General features: G+C 44.5%; 1 protein-coding gene across 1 annotated transcript in view; it reads left to right on the top strand.

The window, feature by feature from the left end:
• LOC119399688 (uncharacterized) overlaps window positions 1-1,276 on the top strand; it is a 44,072-nt gene extending 42,796 nt beyond the window's left edge. Inside the window, exon 9 of the mRNA XM_037666506.2 lies at window positions 1,128-1,276. Coding sequence (XP_037522434.1) covers window positions 1,128-1,192 — 65 coding nt within the window. The 3' untranslated portion in view covers window positions 1,193-1,276. The remainder of the gene's footprint in view (window positions 1-1,127) is intronic.
• Window positions 1,277-12,030: the final 10,754 nt, after the last annotated feature.

Genomic DNA, 12,030 nt, shown 5'->3' on the forward strand with positions numbered 1-12,030 from the left:
TGTAGGTGCTACTTTGACATCTTTTCCGTACAGATTACATTTAATCGCGTGTTCACAGACGTGCAGAGAACTGCATACATTTCGCGTTTTTCGCAAGCGCGTCTTGTCGAGACGCGGTCAGCATGGCTGCAAAACGACGGCGAAACCTAGTGGACGCACCTTCACGCTACGCTCAACTGACTCCACAGCGGAACGCGAGGTGCGTTCTACGTTCAACGAGCGGGGCGACGCTAGGCCGCTTAGCTATTACTCTTCCTTTCTTCTCGCGCTCCGCTGATCTCTCCGCTCTTCCGCTGGGCTCGCTGGTCCGCTGAGCCGCTTAGCTATTACTCACTATTGCGAGGTTGAAATTCATGGTTAGAACGGTGGTCAAACACAGCCACTCTACGGGGCAGTCAAGTATTTATCCATGGAGCTACACCAGTGCTTGAAACTGCTCATGAAAAATGCCCTATAATGGCTTCATGACGAGGCAACGTCAGCTGCGGTTGCAATGTTTGTCCTCGCCATTCTAAGGATGTGACAACCATTACATATTCACTCCTACGACTCTCCAAGCTATGCTCAACCATGGCTGAATGCGGAGAAATACGGCAAAGGCCACTTATATTGTGCGCATCATCGCACCGTAGCGTGCAGTTCATTTCGATAAAAGTGACATCTGTGCTCTAGGGCGTGTAGCGAAATCTTGTCGGACTACAGGATACCCTTTGGGCGTCAATGTAGTCGACGTGCCTAGTGAGTCCATGGTCAACTCCGTAGCCGGAAGGCGAAGAGGGGTCCTTAGGACCCGCCAAATTGTTGCGCTCCTCATGTAGGTTGTTTCATCGAAGTAGCTGCTTTCATCAAATAGCAAGATCTTGAGGAAGTGCTCGCCTACCCATCGCCCCGAAAAAAATTCCTCGCTACGGGCCTGCCCATGATATACCCATAACTACTCAATATGCAAAAAGTAGGACCACCTCGGCACGCTTCGCTTTAAAGCAATAAAAAATCGCTAGAAGCCATTACTCGCCCAGTGCTTCGCTTGACATCGTGTCCAGAATGAGTGAGATCTGAGGATTTCTTGTTGTTGTAATTGCGAGTGTTTTGTGCTTACATGCATGTTCATTAATACGTTTTTGCAGAGAAGCCGCGGTGTTCTCTTTGGGCCAAGAAAGCCTTCAGAATAACGTGGAGGAGTCAACATTGAGTTATTTTAACGCAGTTTGCGAAGGTCCACAGTACACCAAGTATCCAGGAGGTTGTCCGTTACTTGACGAATAAAACATCTTTTATGCTGCATATATGACATATCCTAATCCGGTCAATTTTTGTATCAAAATGCGTTCTTCATACATACACATCCTCCGTACATGTCTGAGTCGCGTGGATAAGAAAGTTATCTGGACAGCGGCAATTCTTGCTGCGGTCCTAACTTCAATACCACATTAGTACATCTACTGCATTCAAAGAGCACTGAGCCTAGGATAATCCCAATATATCGCCACATAGGATGGGTGCGTTCATTATAACCGCGTGCTTGATACTAAAGAATGAAGCTTCTGATTTGATACACAGTAAAATTATCTGTGAAACTTCATGGAAAGTACAGTCTAATTGATGGAAAACTTGATGGAAAGCACAGAGTTTCCTTTTGTAGGACAGTCTACGGTACGAAACAGCTTCCAACCTTAATCCCATCCTTTATAAATGCACATCCTAGCACTATAAATATTGTGCGAAACTGCAAGTGTTTGAGTTGCTTTACAAATGCCATGAAGGTGTACTTGCTTTCTGTTACTGACTGAATTCATTGCTAGGTCTATTCTGTTGGACGTATCGTTTTGGTTCAGTGCTGTATGCAGTAATTATTTCTTGAGTTTGTCACATTGTCCGTGCCGCATAGAGCTTGTAAATATTTTTTGTTATTACAAATTGTATTCGCGTGTAGTATAGGTTTGGTTCAGCGATGTATACATTATTATTGCGATAGAAATTATATGGACAGTCTCGGCTAGGTTTTTGCCGCCACCGTCATGCACTGTATATGTATAAGTATGTATACATATATAAACGTCCAAAGAAAAGCTAATTCAGAAAAATGCTTCCGAAGCGCGGAATCGAACCAGCGACCTCTCTCTCCACCTCTCTAACCACTACGCCACAAAGCGCAGATCCTTCAGGTAGCTAAACGGCGAGCGTTATATACAAACCCTTTACTGCTGGCAGGACTCAGAGACGGCAGGCGCTTATAAGTGTTTCTTCATTACCAGCGAGATGGCGCGAGAAGTGCAACGGGCGCATTTAAAAGTCGTCGGCCAGCTTGCTAACTTCTTCTAATATTTGCGCAGGGACTACTTCGCACTTCCGCTGTCTGCTCGCGCGGTGGTTGCTGCCGGGGGGCAGATGTTTTTGCGGCGTAGCTGCGCATCCATTACGGGCCGCTTTTCATGCTATCGCATTCATTGCTTCGCCCTTGCGGCGAAAATGTTACTTTTTTTTATTTGTCACACTGTTACTGTCACATTCTGCTTGTAATCAATTTCGCTATTACAAATGGTACAGCGTATACCAATTGTTATTTCTTAGATATTGTGTTAAACTTTTTTCATTTACATGTAACAAATTTATTACTGTTACTCTTTTGCACAAACCTTATGTCTGCCCTTGTGTTCTATGCTGCCTCACTGTTGGAGCAATGTATGGGTGACAAGGCGTCTGTCAGACAGGACAATGTTCTGCCTTTATTCTTGCCATCGAAGACTCCCTCTGTGTCTGAAATAAAATTAATCACTCAATCAATAATCAGAAGCATTTAGTTCAGCATTACGTCGATTACGTCGATTAGTCCTAGCGGCGCCACTTTTTTGCAAACGTCCCCATAGCAGGTAATACAAGAAAATCTAAGTACATCTGGATGAGTTGGTGTGATAACGGAAGTTTCCTTGATTTGACATAAATAACATAAGCGTTTGGCATAAGCGTTCGGCATAATATGGACATAAGCGTTTGGGTTTGCTGCGATTTCGTAATCTTCCGATGTAGCAATGTGACGAGTCTCTTGGTGTAGTTAAGATCCTGAACGCATTTTAAAAAACTAGAATGGGGCTTAAGTTCACCAGTGAAATACCATCTGCGCACCACATTGCAGTTTCTAGATCTCAATATGACATTTTTTAACAACCATCTTTGTTAGGAGTGCAACCCTAGACCTGTCAAACCACTCCTTAATTAAACTCCAGGACACTAAAAAATAGTGAAAAATGGCATCGCCACATCGAGCTTCGCTGTCGCGATCAGGAGGTCGTGTAGACACGAGGCGAAAAGAGCTTGCCTGAGAAGCTGGGCCGCCTTCAGGCAGCCGCTTTTTCGATTTCTTCATTCACTACCGTCTTCGAAGGTCGACTACGCCAGATTAAGCAGGGAGAAAAAAGAATAAAAACGAGCTGTCAAAAAATGGGCAATCATGCGTTATAAGCACAGGATGGCGCATGGACAAAAAAAAATGTGGCATCACCCTACGATGTTTAGGACCTCTTTTCGGCGAAGAATATATCAGGCAACTTGTGCGCTTTGGTGAATAACACAAATCATCAAAAAGAATGGTCTAGATGAAACTAAATGTGGTTTGAAGCTCAGGGACGCTCCAGTGCCTTGTGCACTACGTGCAGTATACAGAATACCCTCATCCTGTGGGAAAGTGTACATGGAGCAAACGGAGCGCTACCTCTATGTACGGCCAATAGAACACTCTGGAACCATGAAGACGTTCGCGTATACCAATTTGCCTTCGCACTGCCACGCGTGTGGGTGCCCGCCCTTTTCTGTAATACGACGGTGCTCTTCATACACAATTATCAGACGACAAAGGAACTCGCAGAAGCATTCTACATTAAACAGAGAGAGAGTTGTGCGTCAGAGAAATATCGGTATGTTTCTATCAAAAACAAGTGAATGCAATCAGTAGAATGTTTGTCTGACTTGCCTCTTTGTCGCGCTTGTGCAGTTTCCTGAGCGTAATCTTTTTTTTCAATTTGCAATATTGTGTTTGACAACCAACTCCTGTGCGCATGCCCATTATGTATATTGCGTATGTTTAAATATTCTGTAGATTTTAATAAATCACCAGTTGAGAGTCAACGCTTGTGTTGTGTTGCCTTTCTTCGTCCTGTCCCTTTGCGTGCTATTTTTATCCCATAATAGTAATCTTCCATTATGAAAATTCATGCCAGACTCCTATAACTATGTTCACGACTGGCATTAATGGTGTTCAACCTGCGCTCATTTGGTCTCATAGCAGTAGCGCGTGTGTTGAATAGATAAAAGTGCTTAGCCACGCAATCCAAAAAATGACAGGAAGAGACAGATGGAAGCTTGGGATGAAAAGATTCGTAAGCAGCCGACGTTTCGACAAGTGTACTTGACTTGATCCAGCCTTCAAGAAGACAAGTGCACCTTTAAAAACGTCGGCTCGAGCACGAACTTCCGTTACGGATTAGCTACGTAATTCTGAGAGTCTCTTTTTACCTTTTAAACTTACTGTGTTCTAGATCTAGCAGAACCGTCGCTGCTAAAGTGAAAAATTTAGGCCTGGATCAAAGGAATGAATAGTGCTAGAAGTGCTCGACGCTGTATTAAGCGCGAGAAATTATTTTTGTATGGCTTTCGGTATTTAATAAAACAGAATATGCAAAATGCCAGGGACTGCTATTGTCTTGGGATACATCGTTTTTATTTAAACTTTTCAGAGCGCAAGGAAGAAACTGCTTGGTCGACAGCGTAGACATATGCATATGAGATGTTTTCACTTTTGTTCTATGTGTTATGCCAGCTTTGTTGACGTGTTCTTCGGTGCTACGTGAAACGAAAATCTCAGGACAGCTAAGTACTGAATGTTAGCTCTGGATGTGGGAGCATTAACGTCCGGTTGAATGCCCGGGCAAAGAAACAGCAGCAGCCTACAGTGGCAACGCTGCACACCGCAGACGTCTGCGGGACGAGTAGCCGCTGAAGAGACAACGGCCGCCAAATCCGCTAGACACGCGCGTCATCTGTGCGCAGTACCGTTTAGAGATACGGATTTTGCGCAGTGCCTTCTAGATAGCAGGCATGCGCACTCTGATTTATGATACCAGCCTACTTGGACCAAGATCTGTGCGGTTCTCCCTTTTTCACTCTTTTTTTTGCGCCCCCCCCCCCCCCCAGTTTCCCTCAAACAATTACCAAATCCACAAGCAATCTATTCTTCTAGGACCGAGATTCGCAGTGTCAAACCCGGTGGGACGAAAACGGTGACGTCAAAGCTTTTATCCAAGAAACTGGCTTCATAAAGTGCAGTGCGCTGGCCTGCTATCTAGGATGCGCTGGTTTAACCAGGTGGTTGCGACTCTCGGCTTTTGAGCGTCGGGTTATGTCGTCTGAAATTCATACCAATAACGTTTTACTTTGTAGGTTGCTGTGTTTCATCTATTGTTTTCTTCAGCGAATTGGCAGAAAATTAGAAATTGCACGCACAATGAACGCGGGGATAACCCAGGTTTCAGATATCGGGAGCGGGGCTGACATGGCATAACAGCGACGCCCTTTCTCCTATAGTACAGCTGACGCGCCAGGTTGGCACCATGCTTTTCCTTTTTGCAGTGCTCACAACTAAGGCTGCAACGACTGTATTGAGGTCCGTCGATTGCGAAGACTGCGCAATCTATAAATTCAAGTTACACTATGAACTTTCGTATATCACCGGAAGCGGGCGTTGCCTTAATAAGCGCATAAGGGCAACTTTCCACGGCCAACTGCTACTTTTATGTTGCAGCACGCACGCTTTTTTCAATATAATGCCATATTTTACGAAATCAGTTGTTGCGAATCCTAGGTGTGCACAGGGTGTGGTCAGGAAGCCTTCACATAAGCTAAAACGCATTGAATTTTTGAGACTCCTTGATTTCTACAATATTTTCACGGGGTCGTGACGTCGACGAAATCAGCACTCGGCGTGTACAAGATGAAACTCTTTATGTGGCCGAACTTGGGGCCGTGACATGAAAACTCAAACTACAGCAATATACGGTGTACACTGATAGCGGCGAACAGGGTGTTAGGCCGTCGAAAAACTGCTCTACGGTAAGACGCGTTCGGAATTTATACATGCAGCGTTCGAACATTCGAGCCTTATCGCTGGTGGGCGCGTTAGTTCGAGAATAACCTCAACTGTTCGCGTTTTCGCGCTCAAGCCATAAAAAGATTACAAGATAATCTGGAAGGTTGCCAGACATAAGGGCGCGGCTTGCGCAATGCGACGGCTGCGCGTGTAACGGACTAGTTACATAAAAATCACAAAAATAGGCGCGCATGTCAATATCAACTAAGTGTTCTGTAAGCAGAACTGCAGCAGCCTTAGAAGATCGGAACATCAGGGGGTGTTCTGTCCTGCAATGATCGATCTTACTCAAGGGCTGCCTTCACGTGTCAATGGCCAGACCGACCGGTACACTTGTAAAAAGTGATCGTACGTTTAAAAATACCAGAATGTCATTGTGATCAAGCACCACGTCGTGTACCTTACAAATGAAGGCGCTGGTGTTCCATAAATGCGTAATACTTTTTCCAACGAATGGCGAGGACTCTGTGTGAGTGAGCTGGAAGCTTGTGCAGAGGCTTCCTAGTAAAATCGACAATAGTGCGTATTAAGAAACCTGTCTTGTGAATCTTAGGTAGTCATTACAAAGCTGGCACAGATTCATTGTTGCGCAGACGTGAATAATATAGGGACTTATTTATAGGCGGCACGAAGCGAACTACGTCTGTGAGCAGCTTCTGGAGATCCCATTGAAGTATGGGTGTTGGGTCCGCACTTATCGGAAGGTATGTACTGGCACTGCTCAAAGAGGGCATTAACCTTGTTCACGTAGTCATTCTTGTCGAGCAAAACAGTGTCGTTGCCTTTGTCCGCAGGAAGAATTGAAATTTCAGCATTGTTACGTAGGAACTTGGCTGCATTATTTTTTGAGGTGAGAGGGGTAGGCTGTATTTGACGAAGTCAAGCGAGCACTGACAGTGACAGCGTATAGGTAACGTCTCCACGTGAAGGTTCTACAAGGCTCACAGCGTCCTTCACAGAGCAAATTATCTTCTTCCTGTCCATTTCCGAGCCTAGCTGTGTTGAAATTGAGTTCCAGATTATGAACCGCAGTCTCGGCGATGTTTGGCTTGTAAGGCGTTTGGCCTTTTCTTTTATTGCACTATCTTTGTCCCCGACCAGACGGGATTCGGTCAGACCCTTGACTGTACTAACTATGGTTTTCAAGCTCTAACCAATGCCTTGCTATGTCTGCTTAACAAGCAGTTTGGCTTATTTCATATCTCTATCCACGACGTTTTCGATAATTGTATTCGGAACTGGTTTAGCTAAATTGTTAGCCGCCATATTTTCGTTTATGTGTGTAACTTGCATTGAATGTATCCTGAGATATGTAGTATTTGTAGAATTTCCCATTTTGTTGTGCACTGTGTTTTTCTAGTTTTTTTCGGGGGGGTTCTTCATGCAACATCACTAGCATGTGCTATTTTCTGTTCTGTAAATACCGCAGTACCGGTGCATACGTGGTATAAGGGAGCATTGTCAAGCCGTGATTGAATGAAGGAATGAATGACTGCATGGATAAACAGTTCTGCAGTTTCTTTCGGGCGGCGTGGGGACAAAGGGAGTGAACCCTGTGCCGGCCCATCCTCCCTCGATGAGCGGCTTTTTTCTCTTCTCCCCAGCCATTCATTTGTCTATGCATGTCTGGAATAAAGACTCAGACTCATACGTAGACATGGTCATATCTTTCAAACAAGGCTTCTGGGTTTTCACATGGTGTCCCGTGGAAAATTCGTTGCTTCCTAGGGTGCTGTAAGATGACTGACGTTAGGGGCACTGGGGCGGTCACCATTGCTGCGGTTGAGGTCAAGGACTTGGACTGCCGGATGTTATCGGGAATGGTCTGGTATTCGGGAAGTAGTCCTTGCTACTCTTGGGTAGTTCGGCGATCTAAGATGACCTCAGTCTTCTTCAAGGCCCGGGCTTGGTTCACGGCTTTTCGTGGCTGCATGAAATATAAACGAAGAGAAGCTTATATTACTCTCTACTGACGACCCGTTCATGCTAAAAAGCTGAAATGAAGTAATAGTTTCTTGGTACAAATAACTACATTAAGATGTCTGCCTGCTCGATATAAGGATCTGGGCCTCTCCATGCCGTAATATTCGCTCCTTCGTTGCATCGGAGACTGCATAAATGGCAATGTGGTTATTGCTTTCCAAATGCAGCCAGGAAATATCTGGCAGACGCTTTGTAGAACTACTGGCGTTTTATGTAAAGTTACTCACGTTCAATGTGAACTCTTCGAACTTGAGAAAACAGGTGTCTGTCTGGGCCCGTGTGTAGCCTCGCCTTGAGTGACTGATATCTCGACCATGTTCGAAAGACGCGTAAGATAACTTGATGTTGTTAAATATTTTACACATTTTAGATATGTTAGAGATTACCTAGTGCTGTATAAATTTTGAGTCAAATACTGAAGCAACATTGACAGATCAGATTTTTGTGTTCCGCGAGTGACTTGACAATCTGGTGATTACGCATGAACGTCCGGTTGATAATGCCGTCCAGTTTTTAGACATCAAACAAATTTCCACCGCAACTATTGCTGTTGGGACTATCACCCTAGAGAGAATTGGAAGCTACATTCCGTGTACATGGGCACACTCCAAATTAGTTGAGCGTGCCATTACTAAACGCTGTTTTGTGAATGCATTGCGCCAATCCTGCACCTACCGCATGCAAGACAACTTCTCAAGACTACAAGAGCGGCTTCTCGGCGCATGCTACCCCACTCACGTTCTCCTGTCAGTGGCGGCGAAGGCTATAAAAAGCTAAATCTGCAAATTCTTGCGCAACAATCAAGACAAGAGAACGGAAAGTAACTGTGTCATATATGCAGAGGTAAGGCCACAGCTTAAAGAAAGTGGCAATAAAGCTGGAAGAAAATGCAATTTTTTCGTACAACAAAAAATAATCAGCTTTTGTAAGGCTACCGATCCTTTTCGCAACAAAAGCTGAGTGTGCGCGAAAAACGCCTGTCCTGCGCTGAGCGCGCAGCACAGTCACAGTGAAAGCTGGAAGAGCGGCCTTCCTAGAGCCCATGACAAAATCTTTTCGGGAAAACATTACACGTACACAAGAAAGGTATCCACTACGTCACACATTATAATTTTGTGAAGTAGGGAAGCACCCACTATGACATTATTCGTCTTTGTGCGGATAAGCGAGGTACCCGCTAAACATCTGCAAGGCATTATGTGCACTTTGTTGATGCTGATCTGACTGACATGGACGAAGAATTATGGTTGCCCACAGTGTAGTGGGTGAGAAGCTTTCAACCACACCGCCGTTGCGCAATTAGCATTGTGTGAGGCCGGGTTGTATTACTCTCCTGCCACGCTATATTACACATGGTAACGTGATTCCGTGCCTGACACGACGCCTGTATACAGTCTTTTTGCAAAGGAGTTTCAAGCACTAGCGTGCCTCTGTGGTAGAATATCCACTGTCCACGTAGAGAGCCCGAGTTCAACTGCTATGCAGTCCTGAATATTTGTATTTATTTCGTTTTTCTTATTTCGCGCGATACTGGTTACAGACACCGGCAGCGGTGGTGGCGGCGCAGAAATAACTCACTGCCATTGTGGCCTCATAACAGCCTTCATTCTAAAAGCACCAGTGTCCTTTCTTGGCCTGCGTGCAAGGTGGTATTTATCGCGTCCCAGATTCGTGCGGTAAGGTCGACATAGGAAAGACAGGCAGATACCTGACTGACAAGCTGAGGGAGCACAAGCAGACGTTAAACTCTTACCACGACTGACACGTGTCGGTGCATGGAAATGACTGCGGTTGTCTTTATCCGTTTAATTATTATGTAATTTTATATTGGAACATTCATAAGGATACAAAGGAGATAGTTGAGGCCAGCCTGATTGCAAAAGAAGGTGCCAATATTGTTAGCGGCTGTCAAATACTCCGATGGCAAAGGAAATCGCACATCTGAATGGTGCTGGCTTACAGTTCTCGCTGTCCTCATGTTTGGTGTACGTACAACACCTTTCAGAAATAAAAATCAGTTGTGAGTAGCGCACGTCCTGTACTCTTCCCTGTTTCCTGTGTTTTTAGCTCTATGGCTTTAGCGAGCATACGAGGAGTTCCTAACACGTGGAATTACATGTGGCGCTTCTCTCGGTAGTCTAAGGTGCAGCAGGGCGCTGCTAGTTACTCGGTGCGGTCATCTCTGCCGGAAGAAGTGGCGGTTACGCACCGAGCGTCGGTGTTGTTGCCGGGAACCCCATCTTGGCAACTTCGATGGTCAGCCACTGCACGTTAATACCAGATATATGTTTGCGCCACCGCAAATCTGAAAAATTATTCCTTAGGACTGGGACCAGCATCTGATGCCACACACCCATTCTCTCTGAGAACACTCACTGCGTGGCTAACTGCTCAGACGGTTTTCAGGATTACAAGGCGTGGTTGTTCTCCATAGCGTGTGAGGTGCGTGGTCAATGAGGTTTTTATCGCTTTCAGAAGGTTAAATTATGTGGCATGTTTAAAGCAAATGCGTGCGCTCCAGTTGAACGCTCACGTCATCCATGTAATTTATGAGTTTCTGCGGTGTATAGACAACGCCGGGGGCCATATACTCGTATGTAACTTTCGATAATACATGACAGCTGCACTTGGAGCTTTGAATGTATTGTAAAGCATGTTCAATATGCCTGATGCTAAAAGCAGGTGTTTAAAAAGTAAACAGTTTAAAGGCGCTCAAAACCTTGCCAATGAAATGTCGTCTCGGTGTTAGCCAACTGAGACTTTCCTGAGTTAGGCTAATTAAACGTTTGTCAAGTGCGAAAGTGAGAATAAAATTATGATTTCTCTCTGTGTTATATTTCTAATGAGTACACTCATTAGAACTATCTTTTTAACGATTCTAGACTCCCAATTAACTTGCTACGCAGTCAAATAAACACAAAGTAGATTTTTAGTAGCTAAAATCTGTTGAATGCATACGCCTGGCACACTGTATATATCTAATAGGGTGGTGTATATCGCACGTGTTTGCACACAGGAATATGACCTATAGAATTATTATAATTAAGTTTATTCCACTAAATTATGCGGCAGCAATACAATGCCATCAAATTGTTCTTATTCGTTTCGTCTCAACAAGATTTTGGGTGATCCTCCATTAGAGGGCTAAATACAAAGGCACCATTAATGAAAATGAGCTTCATGTAACGGTATTTCTAATGTGGCTCGTGCCATGCCAAAAATGGTCGCTCTGATTAACCATATATGTAAGATATTACGCCACTTGTCGGCACAAGTTCTAATGAGGTGTCTTCACCGGCTATAGAGAGTAAAAAAAACGGTGTCAAAATGGGAGCACAAACAGGAATTTCACAGGTACTATGTTTGAATATATATGATAGTGATGCCAGAGATGAGCGACATGCTAGAACGGCTCACGCAATACACAGGTAGGATATCCCTTCTATTCATTTGTTAAGACTTATCCTGACATTGACAATATCTTTCCCAGTTCACCTGCAATGTTAGCGAAATTGAATTACTTCAGTTCAGTCATATCCTTGTTTGTGATGCGATAACGCAATTCACGGAATTCACGTTTCAAAATGCATAGCTAGCTCAGCGTGTTGCAAGCGCAACCTTGGGGTGCTTGGGATTTTTAGGGCTAGTGTTTGATTAAAATAAGGCCTCCCTTATGCTTTATCTTCTCATCACAGCTCATAGATACTGTCCAGCATATTGGAAGGTTTTGTGCCTGCTCATATACGGCCAAATGGCCGTGGCTCAAGGCTGTTGAGTGCGAGATTTGCAGTGTGAAGCCATTGAATATTTGCCAATATTTGTAGTATTACTCTCGAAGTGAAGACTTGAGATCGAATATCACTGGTTTCACAAACCCAAATGTTCTGCTATTTTTCATAGATTACAAA

Source organism: Rhipicephalus sanguineus, chromosome 7, assembly GCF_013339695.2.
Source record: "Rhipicephalus sanguineus isolate Rsan-2018 chromosome 7, BIME_Rsan_1.4, whole genome shotgun sequence".
In the NCBI taxonomy this organism is placed as follows: domain Eukaryota; kingdom Metazoa; phylum Arthropoda; class Arachnida; order Ixodida; family Ixodidae; genus Rhipicephalus; species Rhipicephalus sanguineus.